Consider the following 20,917-nt stretch of genomic DNA (forward strand, 5'->3'; position numbering starts at 1 on the left):
ACACCAAGAAAATGATCTGTAAGGAAACCTTCCAGACTTATTTTATAAAAAAAGAGGAGACATGATTTCCTTTTCTGTAATGTTTCTTTTTTTTTTACAAGGTGAACATATTCATGTGTTATTTGTGTATATACATATACACAGATTTATTTATTTATTTATTTTTTATTTTAAGGAGCTCAGGCTCTAAAAGGATTTGAGCCAGAAATTTAGCCTCTTTCTCTTACACCCAAAGGCCTGGTGGTTATGTAAGCATCCACAGCCTAACTGTTCCTGGCCTGTCCTCTGAGATGGGCTCCCCCCTCATGCATGGAATGTGATTTATTATTCATCCTTCTAACTCACAGGGGAGTCAAGATCAAAAGAAAAAGCCTACACAGAACCAGAGTGCAGAGCTCCAGAGAGCAGAAGGAGGAAAGGTGGGTGGAAACTGCAACGAGGCACAGTGCCGATCAATTATTCCAAAAAGGCAGAACTATCCAACAGTAAGAGATGCTCAAGAAAGAAATGGGGCGCACTCATACATTGTGGGTGGGAGTGTAAATTAGTACAACTTCCAAATGGAGATACTGTTGGCAGCATCTATCGAGATTTAAAATGGTATGTACTATTCCACCAGCAGGTTTATTCCTTGGCAATTGTCCAACAGGTAAACTCACACACATGCAAAATGACACCTGTACAAAGTCACTCATAGAGCACTGGTTTGAGCGGCACAAAGTCTGGAAACCACAGGAAGATGCACCAATGAGGGTTTCTGGATAAATCATGATAAATTCATATGATGGAATCTATGCAGCAATGTAAAATATTGGATGCAGAACAGTATGTGTTTACAATTCTACTATTTGTAGAAATTATTTATTTATATACACGGCACAGCAGAAAACCTGGAAGGAGAGGTACCAAACTACAACAAGGATGATCTCCAACAGCTGGGTTTTGTTCTTTTCTACATCTCTGTATTTTTCTTTTTTTATGATGATTACAGGATGGTTTTATAATAAGAATAATCTACTTTCATTTAAATTTATTTTATATCTTCACAAGCATATAGACCACATGTGGACTCAGGTAAGAGTAGTTGCCTTTGGGGGGAACTGGGTGGGCAGATGGCAGATATATCAAAGGCGTAGGTGCTTTTGAATTTTGCATCCCGTGCATGCTAAGCTATTCAAAATCTCTCTCTCTCTCTCTCTCTCTCTCTCTCTCTCTCTTTTTTAAAGCACTGAGCTGGCTCCAAAGGAGAGAAACCCCCTTTCGAGAAATGCTCAAAAGCCAAGGCTGCCAGGTTCCTGCCAGGCATGGTGCAGAGGAGATTTAGACAAGCAGGGGAGGGGCCAGACCAGCGGACCACAATACCCCTTCCAACTCAGAGGATTTATGACTCTTCCAATGAAGGGTAAGACAGAAAGAATCCAGTGAGAATCCAGGTTAAAATGCATTCATGGATGGGTTGTTCAGGAACTATTTATAAGTGCCTCCTATGGACCAGGCGCTCTGCTGGGCACAGCAGTGGTCCCTGATTTGAGAGAGTGTAGCTTTACCAGGTTATAGTTCAGGGACACAAATCGGAAGCCTTTTCAATGCCTTCTTCCTCTTCCAGAAAACCAAAGACAATCCCGGCCCACTTCATCCTATGCATCTTGGGTATGTGATGATTCCCAGTCCCACCAAGCTCTTTACCCCTGAAGCTTATGGTGCCCTCCACAGGGAGGCTGAGGGGCAGGTTTCCTCCCACCTTCCAGGTATTGGCTTAAGTTGGTTCCCCGAGGAGGCCATCCCTGACCCCACTCCCCCACAGCTGCCTTCCATAACGCCCTATTTATTTCCTTCATGGAACTTATCACAACTGTCATTATCTTGGTAACTGATTTATTTGCTCATTGTCTCTCTCCTCTATGAAAACTTCTCTGCCTCGTTTGCTGTTAACGTCTGTAATACCCATCACAGTCTCCACACAGGTAGGAACTCAGTAAATATGAAATTACACACCCAGTGGATTATGCCTCACACATAAACCTTCCCTGGGGCACCGTCACAAATGTCCTCAAAGCTGGGATACTTCACCTTCAACCCATGACAACACTTAGCAGCCACTCATTCCCCCTCGGCTTCATCCTCCCAACTGAGCTTCCAGCAACCCCATCTCCAAAGGACTCAGAAGCACCCACTGGCCCATCCCAGCGCCCTCTGAATTCAGGGGAAAGCGCCCAGGTGGGAAGAGGGAGGCAGTGTAAAAAATGGAATTGCAATAAAATGAAGAAGCCAAATGTCAAAGAGAAATGGAAATCGCTGCTGTTCATCACTTAACCTTTGTTTAATGGGTGTCAAATCGTGGCAATAATTCTCAACATGTAACAGGAAACTGTCCCAGGATGGGAATCTGTCATGGAAAGCAGCTTTCCTTTTTGTTTCCAAGTTTGTCACAACTGTTTACACACTGGTCTGCTTGAATTCAAATTCTGTGGCTAGGGGTGCCTAGGTGGCTGAGTTGGTTAAGCATCTGCCTTTGGCTCAAGTCATGGTCCCAGGGTCCTGGGATTGAGCCCTGCATTGGGGGCCCCTGCTCAGCGGGGAGCCTCCTTCTCCCTCTGCCTCTGCTCATGCTCTCTCTCTCTTGCTCAACTGAACAAAATCTTAAAAAAAAAAAAAAAAAAAAAAAGATATTTTGTGAATAAAGTAGCCCTTCTAAACGAGAAAAAAAGCCCAGGGTCTGTAGCACTCTGAGTCCACCTGTGTCCTGGGAATGAGCATGCAGGAACGAATGTTTAAAGTGATGTCACCTCTAAGTTCTTCTCTGAGCTAGTCAGCTTAGACACACTATGAGCAATCATACGATGGAGGTCCACCCGGGGAATAACTGGGACACAGAGCATTCCAGTCACTTTGGATTGTATGGCTGTGGCCCCTTCTCCACAGGTTGTGCCAAAATGTAAAGAACATTGATTTCTCCACATGTCCTCCCTTCTCACCTTGTCCCCAGAATGAGCTCTCAAGTGGACAAGCAGGGAATTTTCAGAAGACCAAGTGTGGTTGGTCTGAACACCAAGGAGGTGGGGACAGAGCTAAGGAGTGAAGCGGCATTTAAGGCTGAGAGCAGTGAGGACGGTTGTTTCTTTACCCAATGAGGTGCTCTTGGGATTGAGTAGAAATCACGGTACAGCAGCCAGTCTATGCCTCCTGACTCTGCTCTCAACACGCTGGAGGATAGTAACAACTTGTAGTAACAATAATATTAATATCTAAGATTCACTAAGCACATCGTTGTGTACTTGTTGGGCATTTCCTGATAACAGCACCCCAATAATAATTGTGAGAGACTATCCCTTCACTACTGAGGGCAGTACCGATAGGACCATCCTTTGGAATGACTGAAGCCGGGCAAAGTGGACGCCATCTGCTCCATCAATTCTTGGAGGGAAAAACAAAAGAATAAAAATGTTTGGAGTTGATCAGAGCATCAGCTAGCTCCTGATAATGCAGCTTGTCCCTTCTAAGCTTAGTTTTAAGGTGATTTTCTGATTCTGTGAGCTACCCCAAAGCCTTCTGATGAAATCCAGTGTTAGTTTCTGTATTAGTTTCCTAGAGCCACCGTAACAAAATACCACAAACTGAGCATCTTTAAGCAGTAGAAATTATTCTCTTCACAATCTGACAATAACAGGAGGGAGCGGAGAGGAATGGGTGACACAGATGATGAGGATTAAGGGGTGCACTTGTGATGATGAGCACCAGCTGTTGTGTGGATGTGTTGAATCACTATATTGTACATCTGAAACTAATATGACACTGGATGTTAGCTAACTGAAATTTAAATAAAAACTAAAAAAAAAATATTCTCTCACTGGAGAATTCTGGAGGCTAGAAGTATGAAACTAAGATGTTGACAGGCTTAGTTCCTTCCAGAAGTTTTGAGGGAATGTCTGTTCCATGCCACTCTCCAAGCTTTTGGTGGATGTTGGCAATCCTTGGCATTCTTTGGCTTGTGGATGCATTATTCCAATCTCTGCCTCTGTCTTCCCATAGCTTTCTCTTCTGAATGTTTGTGTTCAAATTTCCCACTCTTACAAGAACATCAGCCATTGGATGATTAGGGATCCACCCTAATCTAGTAGTCCCTGACTACATGGCAGACACCCTATTTCCAAATAAGATCACATTCAGAAGTTACAGGTGGACATGAATTTTGAGAGGGCTATTCAACTGGGTAGAGCATGCAACCCAGAAAACTCTGATCCAGTTTAAGTTCCAAGCCAGTATTAAGAATGGGTTATAAGCATTACGTTTTAATCTTAACAACCATCCCTGAGGAAAGTGAGCACTTATTATCCTCATGTTAGAGGGGGCAACATGAAGACCCAGAGAATTTGTTCAAGGTCAAATAGCCAATAAGAGGCAGAGCTAAGATTCAAGTCAAACTCTTCTCTGATACGAACATGTTCTCCTCACTACATTATATTCTAGGCTTGGCCCTGCTTGAAAATGCACTGGTGGCACCCCAACCCCCACCTACAAGCTAGGAAAGGAAAATGGCCGTCTTCCCAATTCGATGCTAGGTCTCCACATCTCCACACAGCCAGTCTGTCTTCTTTGTACATCAGCACTGGGAGACAACCAAAGTCAGAGTAATTGGAAGAGAACAAGGAAGAAAGCTGAGAGAATCAAAAAATGGTTGCCATCATTATCTGATCAGAAGTCTACACACATAGCAGAGGCAGGAAGAAACCTGCTGAGCTCTGCGTCAGATGGGCAAAGGGACAGGGATGGAGGGTTGGGTTCTGTACTAGGCAGTCTCTCCTCTGTGAGGCCTAGGCCAACAGTAAAGAGCTCAAGTGTAGATGGCCAGAGCACCAAAACATGGCAGGAGAGCTTTAGCCTCAGCAAGATTCCTCGCTGAATAGGGACGTGGACCAGGTAACAGCTCAGAGGGATCTCTGATCAGTCCTGTGAGACTTCAAGAACAAATCGAGATCTTCCCAAAAGCCAGCAAAGGGCAGGGAAAGCCATATTGCTCAAAAATATTGAGATACAGGGTCTGCTGGATTTTGAATGTTAGTGATTAATGTTTGTCCAACAAGGAGACCTTCCCCCACCCACCCAGCATACACAAGAAAGACTCTGTAGCCGAGCTGCTCCCTCGGGCAAAGGCAGGACCTGGAAGGGGACACTGATGTGGTACCAGAGATGCATTAGAATGTCCTACGATAAAAATGGAATCCATGTGCTTTGAACTTCATTCCCAGAGGAAAATCATGTAGCTAGAGGACAGTGTTATTGATACCTCTTTAGAGCTGAAACAACATCTGAAAATATTTCAGTCAACATAAGGGGCGTCTTTTTGTGATATCCTTGTTTTTATAAGAGTCCTACATATTCCTCATAGAAACACTAGAAAGAGATGCGCAAAAAAGAAAATAAAAATTACTCATTAGCCTACCATCTGGAGGCATCCCATAAACATTTGTATTTTTATCCTTCCAGATATTTTAAAAATACTTCCCTTTCCCCCCAAATGGTGCCTAACATGCTTAGTTTTACAGTCTGCTTCTTTAACTTAAAAATGTACCAAAACATCCTTCATCCCATTAAATGCTGTTCGACAACATGACTTTTCATGGCTGTATAATAACTCATTGTAGGCGAGCCCCCATCAAACATTTTGGGTTGTTCCAGATTGTTGCTGTAATAACCAATGCTGCAGAATTTAATGTTGCTAAGTCTTAGTGCATAATTTATTTCCCAAGCCAAAGTGCCTAAACAAATGTAATTACTTGGCCAAAAGCTATGTAGCACTTGAGGTTCTTTTTATATGTACTGCTAAGCCATCCAGCAGGAAGGCTATACCACTCTGTACTCCCACCAGCAGCAGATGGGGGAGCCCATCTCACATACCTTTGCCAAAGGTGGATCTGGTCATTTAAAACATTTTTGAGGTCACTGCTTATTCTAGAAAAGCATCCCTACCCCAAATGCAAGATGTCTCCCACCAAGGAGTGCATGTGAGTCACTAGAAGATCAGTCCAGTTATTCTAAAGCCATTAGATCTCTGTCCGTATGCCTAACATAGCTGCTGCACACAGGGATGCCTTGGGAAAGAAAGAGTCAAGGAGGACTTAAATGAAGAGGGGACACCTACAGATTCTCTTGTCTCTGCAGACACTGAAGAGGCCGGTGCTCCAGTCTCCACCAGTCTGGACAATCGCTGTGACTGTGGTCCTGCCAGTGGCTCCCCGGACAGGCTGCTTCACCACAGCCTGGGCTGGCCCATGGCTCCTGGAGAGTCAAAAACAGTGACTAACTTGAAAACAAAGGTGATGGTTCACAAGGATAACCGTTAAGCCAAGACAGAGTGATGCGGAGGAGAGAGGGACCCAGTGATGATGCCTAGTGGCTCTTAACCCATAGCCCAAGCTCCTCGCCATCTGCCCCAGTCCTACTGTTCCTCTGACCTTATCCTAGCTCTCTTAGTGGCATGATTATTCCTGATCCTGTCATTCACCATAAAATCCAGCCTACTTCCTTAGTGTTCCTTGGAGTTTCATTAATAGCTAGATTCACAAATTTGGAACCAAGAGGCCTCGATTCAAATGCCAACATGGCACTTCCTGGCAGCTTGACCTTGGCTGTTGCTTAACACCTATTTCCATTTGTTCAAATGTACAATTAAAAATAAGTAATTTTATCAGGTTATTGTGTTGAATGAAGGACATATACTTAGTTTGCTGTGCCTAGGGAGTATGTAACCAGCTGCCCCGAGTGAGGCTACGCCCCAAAGGTTTTGAGCCTTCGTTGAAGAGACCAATAAGGACCAGACATGGAAATTGGGGCTAGGCTATGGAAGGGCAACGCGCAGTATCATTTAATTGAACCAAGACTTCAGAAGATGTCTTTTTGTTTGTTTGTTTAAGGATTTATCTTTTTATTTTGGTGGGGGAGGGGCAGAAGGCAAGGGAGTAAGAAAGAGACACTTTCAAGCAGACTCCCCACTGAGCACGGAGCCCATCGCAGGGCAGGGTCTCACGACCCTGAGGTCCTGAGCGGAAACCAAGAGTCAGATGCTTACCCCACGGAGCCACCCAGGCCCCAGAAGATGTCTTAATGTCAAAGTGCTGCATGGCTGTCCTCGGGGGACCACAGAATACACCTTCAGATCGTTCTCTCTGAAGGAAACAGATATCCTATACCCTCATTCTGAAGTAGGAAATATAGGCCCGGGGGATGGGCTTCAAAAGTGAGGTGGAAAAACTTCCTTCTCTTTCTGGGGCCGAAAGTGGGTTTTGCCCAAGCTCCTACCGTGGGGATACCTGCGGTGAGTCCCACAGTGAAGGGGGAGCTGCACTGGCCTGTGGAAGGGCCAGATGGAGGGGATGGTGGAGGGACCACCGAGAGCCTGTACGCGGTATGATTATCCCCTTTGAGCAAGGCTTATTAGCAGTTTGTCCCTGCCTCTGCTGTTGTGAAGAAAGCCTGCCTCTGACGTGAGACAAACGAGAGACAGCAGAATGTCTTCCTCTAACAGCTGCTGTTACAGGACTAGTCACCAGCGCTCAGCACCTGTGACCCACGGTCTGGAGGCCAGAGTGGAACATTCCTGAGCACCTTAAGGCAACACCCTGCGGGCATCATGGAAACAGCAGAAGGCCCCTTTGAGAACCTCTAAATCAGGGCAATAAACCCAAGGGGGGATGCGTTCTCGTTACTCAGACGCACATCTCTTTTTCATTCCACCAATACTGCCCATGTCCACGCCTTCCCAAACCTGATGTGCTTTCAATAAACACTGTTTATTAAACACTGTTATTAAACACTGTTAAAAAAAAAAATGCCCACACCTCACCCCAGGCCAACAGCTCAGGTCTCCAGACAAGAGGGACAGAAATCAGGATTCATAACAAGGTTGCCAGCAATACCTAGGCAGTCGTCCTGACACCAGCCTGAAACCTGACACAGGTGGATATGGAGGCCTCTGATGGCCACAACGGCCTCTGAGTCTCCCACGGGGTGAGTGGTGATGTCAGCGTGAGAGAGAGATGGCAAAGAGGGACGCCTGCGTGGCTCAGAGGTTGAGCGGCTGCCTTCGGCTCAAAGCTTAATCCTGGGGTCCTGGGATTGGGCCCCCTGCAGGGAACCTGCTTCTCCCTCTGCCTGTGTCTCTGCTTCTCTCTCTTTGTGTCTCCCATGAATAAATAAATAAAATCTTAAAAAAAAAAAAAAGAAAAAAAGAAAAGAAAAGAAAAGAAAAGAAAAGAAAAGAAAAGAAAAGAAAAGAAAAGAAAAGAAAAAAAGAAAGATGGCAAAGAACACAGAATGGGAGGGAGGCCGGCGGGGAAGAGAGTGGGTGGAACATGGCCAGTCTTAAGTGCCAATGAGACAGGAGCTGGAAGGTAGGAGAGCCTGGAAGAAGTTAGGGTCAGGAGCTACCTATCTACAAGTGTCAAGTGGAGCTGCGCACCCCAGCCCCTTTAGCCCTTAGGCATTTATAGACAACGCTTAGAGGCTAACGAGCTGTTCAAGAGCCTGCAACAGTATCTGAGGTCTGGAAAAAAGTACTGGCTCCAAACTATAAAAACTGCAAAGCAGACTGCAAAGTTAGTTAATACTCAACTAAACATAAAAATCTAGCATTATGTCCATCTCATGAACCGTCAGATTCACAAATATTTTATTACATTTAAAAACAATTTAGGAAAAAAAATAAAATAATAAAATAAAATAAATAAAATAAAATAAAATAAAATAAAATAAAATAAAATAAAAATAAAAACAATTTAGGATTCTCATTTTGCAAAAAATTCCAAGTATGAATGACTGCTGAGAAATAAGAACCAATCATAAAATGAATTAATCCCAGATAGCCAAATAATTTCAAAAACAAAATTATAAAAATCCTTTCACTTATTGTACAGCAGGAAAAAAAATGTGGATATAACGTGTGGTATGGGTTGGTTTTAATACATTTGTTACAGTGTAGGTTAGGGCCCACGGTATAGACTGAATCGTGTATCCCCCAAAGTCGTATGTTGAAGCCCAGCCCCTGGTGTGACTAAATCTGGAGACAGGGCTTTTAGGGGATGATGAAGGCTAAGTGAGGACTAGGGGTGGGAGCCCGGTCTGCTAAAACTGCCATGCAGAAAGGCCACAGAAGCACCCAGCGAGAAGGCTGCAGGCCACGTGTACTGACCTCACAGGAACCCGGCCACGCGGGCACCTGATCTTGGACTTCCAGCCTCCAGAAAGGTGAGAACACAGCTTTCTGCTCGTCAGGCCACCCTGTCTATGATATTTCGTTTCCGGGGGCCCAAGCGGACTGAGTCAATGTGAAGATGTCAAATGTCTGCTCAAGAAGCCCCCTGCGTGCCCGCTTACTTCCTCTGCTCCCCTGTGACCTCCTGGGGTCAGCGGGCACACGCTGCCCCTCTGCTAACCCCAGAACCCTGCACAGCACCGACACCGAGCGGGCCGGTGGCTGCCCGCTGAGCTGGACCATTCGTTGAATGCACGGGTCTCCTCTGTTATCTTTGAGTCCTCCTCGGACCCAGCTACAAATGGTCTGATCTTCGCTGTGTTTCCTCCTGACCCAGCCAGGGCATAGGTCTCAGGTGGTGAGAGGAAACCAAAGCAGAGAGTGGCCTCAAAGCTCCCCCCCACCCCCCCAGTGTAGGGCCTGGACCTCCCAACGTGCTGCTTACACCTTGGGGTTTCCGTCCTTATAGGAAGAGCTTCCAATCAGCTCTGAATTTAGTAGAATTTCTGAGGCCTGAGCCCCTGGATTGGACCTCCCCCTGGAATGGACCATTTACAGCTTGCAGTCCTAGAACAGAACTTTCTGCTCCTGGCTCAGCCTTTTAGGATGGTGAGGAAGCCTGTCCTCTGTTCTAATCAAGTAGCAAAGAGATCAGCTTCTCCTGGTGGGGGGGGGGAGATGGGTTTGCTTGCCTAACTTTGAATTCAGCAAGTATCTTACTATCCTAATACCCTAAATCTTTGGTGATTTTGATATTAAAATGTTTGAATTGACATGCACTGGCTAACAAAATTCAGCTCAACATTACAGCTTGGGTGTCCTAATGAAAGTAACAAGCACAGCTACCCTCCACGGAGCACCTACGCCACCAGGCCCCTCACAGTTCCTTTACCAACCGGATCATTAACTGGGGGGCTGCCACAGGCCTCAGACTAAAGCACCCACTACAGCTGCCTGTACAGCTCTTAGCTCTGGGGCCTCCCGGGGAATCTGATTCTACGACTAAAACCCGGAGTTTGGGAACAGTGGAGGAGGCGCATGGTCACGGAGCTTTGCTATATCAGAGCAGCTGTCTTTTTGCCATCAAATTCAACGAGTTCTTCATTTAGTGGAAAGAGGACAGATTTCAGACTCAGGCACACTAAAATTCACTCGTGGCCTTCTAGTTGTCTGGCCTTGGGAAACCCGAGAGACATCATCGCCCTCAGCTCTGGTCTCTCTCCCTTGAAACTGGGTTGAAAACACCCACCCTCCACAGTTGCCTAAGGATTCCAGGAGGCCGGTGGAGGTGGCTATTGTCATTCTGACCTCCTGAGCCTGCCCTTACCCCTAGGGCACTCCTACCCTACTCTGAGAAACAGAGGGAGGAGGCCTGGGGCACTCTCTCAGGTGTCACCTGTGCAGCCCAAATACCCCAAACTTCAATCCCGGGGACCCATCAGCCTCCGGTTTTCCCACAACTAATAGTTTTCCCAGGAGAGAGAACTTTCAGGGCTAAACTCAGAACAGTCCCAGGTGACCCAAGAAGGTTAGTCACCCATAGAGATAGAGAGGCCAGAGGCACAGTGCTAGGAGACTGCTAGGAGATGGAGGAGAGGCACGCCCACCCCCCTTTCTCACCTCACTCTGCTCAGATCTCCCCTACCTAAGCACATTCCCCACCCGGTGGGGTGCTTCCGCCTGAGGGTGGGTTCCTGAAACCTCTTCCTTGATTAAACTTGCAATCCTAAAAAGGGTTCATTCTGCCTTCCACTCAGGCCTCCTTGATTACTTCAAACTTACCTGAAGCCAAAGCCCTTGAGTTCTGATTTCAAAGGACTAGAAATTACTGGGAGCCAAACAGAAGTCAAGTTTCACCTGGTCAAGGATTCAACATTGAAAGTTAAGAATAAAGAGACACCCTTTCACCCAAGCCAGCCCTTCTTTCACCAGCCAAGCAGGGCCCTAAGGAGCCAATAATGAGTTGCCCCTTTTCAAGTATCCTTGAAAAATGATAGCAACGACTTTCTTCGCTTGCCCGGTTTTCTTCTCTCTGGCTCCTCATAAGAGATTGATTTTGAGAGAGAGAGAGAGAGAGATTTGATATGCTACCCAAAGAGAAAAAGTTAAAAGGAAAAAAAATCACCCAACTCTCTACCTCAAACTGGAAATAAGATGCTGTTCATCTTCAGAGATGAGTGAAAGCAACAGAGGCGAGTGTATGTTGAGCAAGGAAACATCCTCAGGAAATTGAGAGAAGTAATTTCCAAACCAACTCATAGTGAGGTGTTCCCTCACTGGGACTCTTCTCCTCCCTTGGACAAAAGGCTGGCTGATTCTAAACTTAGTTTCAATCCAAAGTGAAGTATCTCTTCTAAAGAATGTTGCGTTGATATTCTGGAACCTGAGGTCATAGCATGGACCTAACAGACATGTTACTTCTTTAAAGGCACGTACACATCTAACTGGTTAGGTCCATGTCCCGGGTATTAGGAGTCTCCAAAGGACGCCTCTAGGACCCGCCTGATGGAGGTGCGGACCCCAGGAATGCTGGCAAAATGTCCAGAAAGGGGAAAAAAATTGCAATTGAGGGAAGAGTTCTACAATCATAAATCAGCATTACATGAGAAAGACAACGGGAGGGAGCTGCCGACTATACTATATATTCTTCTCATCAGACCCACGGAGAATGACTGTGGAGGGTTCTAAACTTCAAAGCATTTATTTGAGCAGGTTTGTGAAGAAAAGCCTATATAATACCTCCCAAATCAAGATTCTTCAGCTGAGCTTCCTAATTGCCTTCATTCACTGGGTTCTGGGCAACTGTGTCTCCTCACCTCTAAGGACCATCCTACGTGAAGCATGGCCGTGTTTCTCCGGCTTACCACTCCAACTCAAAGTGCTTAACGCAGGGTCTGCAACATAATCAGCATTCAGTAATTTGTTCAATAAATGTGCTACCCGTGAAAAGTCAACTTTGTAAGGATAACAGAAATTAGCAAGTGATTACTAGCTTTGCAAAGAAAAAAAAAAGATTTACAATAAGATTCCTTTAAGGAGTGAATAACCATTGTCCATGTAAGCTGAGTCCATACGGACTCTGGATCTCTGGAGAATTCCAGAAATACTCAAAATCTATCTTTAATTTTTTTTTAAAGATTTTATTTATTTATTCATGAGAGATACAGAGAGAGAGCAAGAGAGAGGCAGAGACACAGGCAGAGGGAGAAGCAGGCTCCATGCCAGGAGCCCGACGTGGGACTCAATCCCGGGTCTCCAGGATCACGCCCTTGGCTGAAGGTGGCACTAAACCACTGAGCCACTGGGCTGCCCAAAATCTATCTTTAAAATGGAAAGTTCTGAGGTTTTTGGTTTTGGTTTTGGTTTTTTAGTATTGCTACAATAAAAACCCTGGAATTGATTTCAAAAATATATACCTTATATATATATATAATACATATATACATACACATACACCTTTATAATGGAAAGTTCTGACAGTGATCAAAATGGAACCTTATTTTTTTTAATATTTTATTTATTTATTCATGAGAGACAGAGACAGGCAGAGACACAGGCAGAGGGAGAAGCAGGCTCCATGCAGGGAGCCCGACGTGGGACTCGATCCCAGGACTCCAGGATCACACCTTGTGCCGAAGGCAGGCACCAAGCCACTGAGCCACCCAGGGATCCCCAAAATGGAACTTTATTTTTTTTTTTTTTTAAGATTTTATTTATTTATTCTTGAGAGATAGAAGGAGAGACAGAGCCAGAGACACAGGCAGAGACAGAACCAGAGACACAGGCAGAGGGAGAAGCAGGCTCCATGCACCGGGAGCCCGATGTGGGATTCGATCCCGGGTCTCCAGGATCGCGCCCTGGGCCAAAGGCAGGCGCCAAACCGCTGCGCCACCCAGGGATCCCCCAAAATGGAACTTTAAAAGAGTTATAGAGTTTTGGAAAATACCAAATTTAATGTCACTAAGAGTAGGACAAAACTCGTATTATGGACCTCTTGGTATGATGCAGTACATAATAATGTTTGACCTAAATTTATCAAGTCTCTAGGTCACCGTCCAAAAGAAATACAATGCAAGGCCACATCACATATGCAATTTTAAATTTTCTAGTAGCCATACTTTTAAAAAGTAAAAGAGGGGCTCCCTGGGTGGCGCAGCGGTTTAGCGCCTGCCTTTGACCCAGGGCGTGATCCTGGAGACCCCGGATCGAGTCCCACATCGGGCTCCTGGTGCAAGGAGCCTGCTTCTCCCTCTGCCTGTGTCTCTGCCTCTCTGTCTCTCTCCGTGACTATCATAAATGAATAAAAAAAAAAAAAATTAAAAAAAAAGTAAAAGAAAGATGAAACTAATTTTAAAGTATTTTAACACAATTTATTCAAAACATTATTTTAGCATGTAAACAATAGAAAATTATTACCGAGGTATCTTCTATTCTTTGTCATACCAAGTCTTTGAACTGAAAGTATGTCCCACATTTTTACAGCACACCTCAATTCAGACTCTCCACCTCTCATGTGCTCTAGACAGGGGGTTAGTGGCTAAACTACTGCACAGCACAGCTCTAGACTGAATCCCAGGATAAGGAAAATGAGGGATAGAAGAATAAAATACCATTTACTCCTCCAGAGTGAAGTGAGTACTCCTCTGTCACATTCCTAAGCCCTTAGGAGTAAGGATCACATCTTATTCTGCTGTTTTGCTTTCTGGAAGTGAGAGGAGGGGTGCCCACCTTATTACCAATCAAGCTGTAAGCCTAACAGTGGGCAATTAGAACACTTAATTGATTCTGCAAGTCTTGGGTGGCATCTGAGTATTTTCCAATACAGAGATGAAGTTGTGTGCAAAGACAACAAGGAGAGGAAACAGTGTAACCAAAGTACCAGATAACAAGGAGGGCCTACCAGAGCCAGGCACATTGATCTTTACTAGTCACTAGAACAACTGAATGAATGAATTTTTCAAGATAAAAAGAGATGGGGATGCCTGGGTGGCTCAGTGATTGAGCATCTGCCTTTGGCTCAGGTCATGATCCTGGGTCCTGGGATTGAGTCCCGTATCAGCCTCCCCATGGAAAGCCTGCTTCTCCCTCTGCCTATGTCTCTGCCTCTGTTTCTCATGAGAAAATAAAATCTTAAAAAAAAAAGGGGGGGGGGGGGGAATCCCTGGGTGGCTCAGCGGTTTGGTGCCTGCCTTTGGCCCAGGGCATGATCCTGGAGTCCCGGGATCGAATCCCACGTCCGGCTCCCGGCATGGAGCCTGCTTCTCCCTCTGCCTGTGTCTCTGCCTTTCTCTGTCTATCATAATAAATAAATCTTTAAAAAAATTTTAAAAAAAAAGACAAAAAGAGACGGACACAATGACCACAAACTAGAGAAAACACAAGAACATACTACCTCATCCCCATGCCAAAAATTTGCAGTGACTGTGCAGACAAATCAACTTCAAATTTCATCCTGGAATCTGAGAATCTTTACAAGGCCCAATTTACTTATTGGTTTTCAATTTTCCTCTCATTTCTCCCAGATAAACATTCTATTCCTGGCATTAACTCCCCACCAACCACATACTTATTCTCAGCTCCAGGCCCTTATCCACACCTAGTTCTAAAGTCGGGGAGGTGGATCTGCTCTGCTTCAACCTCTACTCCAGGCCCAGCCCTCCTTTATGGCGCTGCCTCATCTTTGAAGTCTCATCGGACTTCGGTCCATATGAACTTCTCCCTCCTCTTATAGCCCTAACATGACTGCCCTCAGTCAAATAGATTCCTGTTTTGCATGTATGCATTCTTAAACAAAGAATTAACACACTTAACAAGTGTGTTGCAGGGGCGCTGGGGTGATTCAGATGGTTCGGTGTCTGATTCTTGATCTCAGCTTGGGTCTTGATCTCGGGTTATGGGTTCAAGCCCTGTGTTGGGTGTGTATTGCAATGAACTGCAAGTAGAGAGGCCAAGGCTCTAGCTTAGCTCTGCCACTAGTGCATATGATCTTCAGGCCACCTCATTTCTGTTTCTTCATGGGGCCTCCATGCAATCCCCTCAGCACACCAGCTACCAGGTCCCTGCCTCAGAGCCTTTAGACCTGCTATATCTTCTTTTTGTCCAAATTACAAGCTAACAAATGCCTTTTTTTGCCCAGATTATAGGCTTTTTCCCAGATTACAGACTAACAAAACTACGTATTCATTTACCGTTGCACCTACAAGCCCACTTCTAGAAATTTACTCCCAAGGTTCACCTCCACAGGGGCGTCTGTCTGGATCAGCTGGTGAAGCATGTAACTCTTTGATCTGAGGTTGTGAGTTCAAGCCCCATGTTGGGTGTAGAGATTACTTAAAAATAAAATCCTAAAAAAAAAAAAAAAGATATGCCTCTACAAATATAAAACCACATATTCACAAAGTTACTCACTATATAATTCTATACAAAGTCTGTAAAATATCAAAAGCTCAGAAACAATCTAAGTGCCATCCATAGGAGATGAGATGAATAAACTGGTACACTTTTACAGCAGTAGGACACAAGGCAGAGAGAAAAGAAGAGGCAGAAGGGAGGAAAAGGAGAAGGAAAGATCTCTATGAACTAAAGTGAAAAAATATCCAAGCTATTGTTAACTTTAAAAAGCAATGTGTAAAATAATTATATATAACATGATGCTTTTTGTACAAGAAAAATTAAATTACATATAGAGAGAGGACAAAATGATGATCGCCAGAGGGTAGAGGGTGGAGGGATGGACAAATGGGTGAAGAGGAGTGGGAGATACAGGCTTCCAGTTATGGAACAAATAAGTCACTGAAATGAAAGGTGCAGCACAGGTAATACAGTCAGTGGGATGATAATAGCACATTATGGTGACAGATGGGAGCTACACCTGTAAGCAAGTACAGACTTGCTGAATCGCTGTACTATACACCTAAACCAGTGTAACATTGTATGTCAATTATACTTCAGCTTTTAGAAAGTACATATAAATATTTACTTATTTTTGGAAAAAGAAACACAGAAGAGACGATGCAGAAACTAATGAGAGTGGTTAGCTACAGAGTATAGGAGGGAATATGGTGCAAGAGAGAAAAAATTCTCTAAATGGATCAATCTTTTATTTTTGAACTGTGTATTTTACTTATTCAAAAAACCTGAACTCAAAAAAAAAAAAAACAAACAAACAAAAAAACCTGAACTCTACTTAGATTTGTTGTTAATAATAGTACTGAACTTCCAATTCTGAAATCACTGAGACCAAATGAGTAAATTTATTGAGATTACAGCATGTCTAAAAAAAAGAATCCATCAGTCCAGTGATTTCAAAACAACGATAAAAGAAAACAATTGAGAGCAAAAGGGAAACCTCTTCTTTACAGAAGAACTAGATCTAATAAATACAAAAGAAATGACAAAATTAAGAACTTACCTTATTACAACTATCCATATAATAACAAATGGCAGAAACATGACCAGTGAATACTGCCATTTCATCACAGTTTGTAGCTAACAGAATATTCACATAAGTCTCCAAATAATCACCTTATTAATTATAAAACGGAAACAGAACCTTTTCAATGGAGAAATCCACCAACAATATATCAACATACCAATCCTAATGTGATACAAGGGAAAACATCACCCATGTCATTAGCCTTGCCAAGAATTTTAAATCTGAATCTAATAATGAGAAAATAGACAAATTCAAATTGTGAGACAAACTACTACCAACTGCCATGGAGTCTTCAAAAATGTTACAGTCATGAAATACCAAAAAAGAAAAGAAAGTAGAGAAACTGTCTTAGCTTGAAGGTGAAGAGACATGACCACAAAATCTAATGCTTGATCTTTGATTAGATCCTAAGAGTTTAAAAAAAAAATTATTAATGGTTACTGGGGAAATTTTATTACTTCATTTTTATTATGAAAGCTTATTACCTAATATTACTGCATCATGTTAAGTTTCTTGAGCAAAATATATATATATACACACACACACACACACACACACATATATAGTGATTATACAGGAGAATGTCCTAGTTCTTAGGAGTTACATGCTACAGTATTAAAAGGTAAGGTGTCATGGTGCGTGTAATTTAATGTGAAATGGTTCAGAATTTTTTATAAGTATATTCGAAATGCAAAATGGTATCCTGGATTAGATCCTACAATAGTAAAACAGTAAAATGACATCAGTGCAAAAACTGGTGAAATCCAAATAAAGCCTATAATTTAGCTCTAATTTAGTTAATAGTAAAATACCAATGTTAATTATTTAGTTCTGACAACTGAACCAAGGCTATATAAGATGTCTGTTAACACGAGGGGAAATTATGAAACTATGAAGAGTGTATAGGAACTCTCTGTACAATAGATGCAACTTTTCCATAAATCTAGAAGTATCCCAAAATAAAAAGTTTATTTAAAAAAATGTATATTTCGACAGAGAGAAAGCAAAGGTGGCAAAATGCAGCAATCGGTAAATCTAGGTGATAGATATATGGATGTTTATTGGCCAATTCTTTTAACTTTTCTGTAGGTTTAAAATTTGTCAAAATAAAATATTAAAATAAAACCACAGAAGGTTAAAAGTAAAAGGATGGAGAAAGATATTCCACATCAACACTAACCAAAAGAAAACTGATGTCATTATATTAATGTCATAGCCTTTAGGCAAAAAACATTTCTAAAAATGAGGAACACTACCCAATTAGAAAAAGTTCAGTTTACCAGGAAGATAACAGAATTTAAATCTATATACATCAAATAACAGCATCAAAAAAAAAAAAAACATACGAACTATAAGGAAAAATATGTAAATCCATGACCTTGGGAGATTTTATTACACCTCTCAAAAATAAACCAAAAGAACAAAACAGTAGGATACAGATTTGAACAGTTCAATCTGCCAACTATAACCTAACGGACATATACAGAACATTATGATTGCAGAATAAACATTCTTTTCATTTTTTTTTTTAAGATTTTATTTATTTATTCACAACAGACACAGAGAGAAAGAGAGGCAGAGACATAGGCAGAGGGAGAAGCAGGCTCCACGCAGGGAGCCTGACATGGGACTTGATCCCAGGATCACACCCTGGGCTGAAGGCGGTGCTAAACCGCTGGGCCACTGGGGCTGCCCTAAACATTCTTTTCAGATCCACACAGAACATGTATAAAAACAGTTAGTGAAGAAAAAAAAAATCTGATAGTATATGTTAATTAAATTGAATTTATATGAAAATCTTTTTTAAAGATGTCAGTTTAAAAAAGCAGGTATAAAAATTGTACACTGGGACACAGTCTTGTCTTTATGGGAGGAGGCACAAGGTAGGCTTCTGAGGTGCTGGCGTTGTGCTGTTCTTTGACTGAATGGTGATTATATAGGATTTTGCTCTGTTGATAATTGTTTTGCTGTTGCTAATATTTTTGTTAATTTAATTTTTTATATTTTGAGTATGTGTTATGTATTTCTTGTTATTCACTTTTGTGTGTGCATATTTCACAACTTAAAAGGAATTCAAATCCTTTAGGAAGGTACCAAACTCCTATGATTACAGTAAGCCGAATGCAGCCTGTTTTTCTTCAGCATTTTTTTTTTTAAGATTTTATTTATTTATTCATAGAGATGCAGAGAGAGAGAGAGAGAGAGGGAGAGAGGCAGACACAGGCAGAGGGAGAAGCAGGCTCCATGCAGAGAGCCTGACGTGGGACTCGATCCCGGGTCTCCAGGCTCACGCCCTGGGCTGCAGGCGGCGCTAAACCGCTGCGCCACCGGGGCTGCCTTTTCTTCAGCATTTCAACTAATTGTTGCTTCTTCAGTTGAGCACCAGATGAAGCAATGGGCCCATGCTTGCAGGCTTCCATGTACAAAACTTATATATCTTTAAACACAAGAAGCATATTCAGCCCAGCAAGATGCTCGCTCATTCTAAGAGAGGCACCAAGGATTCAAGCCGGCAAGAACAGAGGATCTATGAATTCCAACTCACACTTAATCCAAGGAGCAGAGGTTCGTAGGCTCATCTAATGAAATAGGCATAATCATCCATAATATTGCAATTATTTTCCATCCTTCTGGTTTGCTCTTTGTTTTTTTCCCCAAAACATATATAGTTTAATTTACCAAAGTTAAACTTAAGTGAATTTGTAATTAGGCACATGGAAAGATTAATTGATTTAGGGAATAATTAAGGCTATACACAGGGAGCAGCAAAAGAATCCAGAGGGCAAACAACAAAATGGTGGCCCCATAGAAACCAACAGAAAGGACATGATTACAGCCTAAATAATCTTAAACCAATACATCCTGGGGCTTTTTATTAATTATCATCATCATTACTATCATTAATCAGTAACACCTACTGAGGTCTTACCACCTACCAGGTACTATGCTATATATATGGTTTTCCTAGAATGTTTCACCTAAACATCTCTGATAAGCCTAGAAAGTAGATAGGCACATTATTACTTCCATTTTACAGATGAAGAAACTGAGTCTGAGTAATTGGCCAAGATCACCCAAGTAGCAAATGGAAAGAGTGGAAATCTAACCTGGCTAGTCTGACTTCAGAGCATATTAACCTTACCTGCTATGCTACGCTGATAAATGATAACTTGCACTTGTCCTCTAAGGGATCTTTGAGTTCTAACATTCAATGACTTACTTCAATGGATCTATGATAAAGCATTCAGTGTGGTCCAGTACCTGTCAAACTGTTGAAGAAGATAGCTCAGTAAAATCTCTTGATTTAACCTGAAAATTAGAACTCAGGTTCCTTAGGGTTATCGGAATTGGCCTTTGCCCATACAGTCATTTTTTTTTTTTAAGATTTATTCTTTGAGAGACAGCGCATGTGCACATGAGTGGGGGGAGGAGCAGAGGGAGAGAATCTCAAGCAGATTCCCAGGTGATTACGAGAGCCAACAGTCTCAATATCACGACTCTCAAATCATGACCTGAGCCCAAATCAAGAGAAAGATGCTGAACTGATCGAGCCACCCAGACACCCCAATCTTTGCCCATGTTGAATCCTTAAAGAAACAGAAATGTTTTTTCTCCAGTGGCAATCAATACCTAATATTTTTCCCTCATATGAAGCAGAATGGCACAGATAATATCAAAAGATGTTTTGGCTCGAATGAAACAAATTTGCAATATAGTGGACATGATCTAAATCTGACAAATGCAGGTTCCTGGGGAGAAAAAACCCTTTTCTAAAATGACCAAATTTAGTGTAAATCATTATAAACTGCTTATAAACTATTGATGTTAGCCCTGAAAAAATATTACTGGTAGCTAATCGAATACATTAAAGCTAAAAGAATTCCTAAATATAAGACCCATTTGTTCTTTATACAAAATACTTAAGTCAAAATATTCTCATGTGTTTTTTTAAATCATGAGTTATGTTCTTTAAAAATTAAAACTAGCTGTCTAATTTAGTTTTTATTTTAAAAAAAGAAATACAGCTAACTCCATAATGATATAACATAAAAAATTAGATAATCCTTAGCCTTCATAAGTAGTATAAAGTACACCTCAAAAAGAAACATGCTGTCATTTTTGTGTTAATCTGAAAGACCAGAAGCTTCTGGGAAATAGCAATAATTTGTAAAAAGACCAAAAAAAAAAAAAAAAAAAAAAAAAGTATGGTACAAACTACTTCTCTGAGGACCCAA

General features: G+C 42.4%; 1 protein-coding gene across 1 annotated transcript in view; it reads right to left on the reverse strand.

The window, feature by feature from the left end:
* The window catches only part of PLAC8L1 (PLAC8 like 1), an 85,415-nt gene extending 73,909 nt beyond the window's left edge, over positions 1-11,506 (reverse strand). Inside the window, exons 1-2 of the mRNA XM_026018469.2 lie at positions 11,385-11,506; positions 6,140-6,276 (exon numbers count right to left, since the gene is read on the reverse strand). Coding sequence (XP_025874254.2) covers positions 6,140-6,276; positions 11,385-11,506 — 259 coding nt within the window. The remainder of the gene's footprint in view (positions 1-6,139; positions 6,277-11,384) is intronic.
* Between the last annotated feature and the right edge of the window lie 9,411 nt (positions 11,507-20,917).

This window comes from Vulpes vulpes, chromosome 2 (genome assembly GCF_048418805.1).
Source record: "Vulpes vulpes isolate BD-2025 chromosome 2, VulVul3, whole genome shotgun sequence".
Lineage (NCBI taxonomy): Eukaryota > Metazoa > Chordata > Mammalia > Carnivora > Canidae > Vulpes > Vulpes vulpes.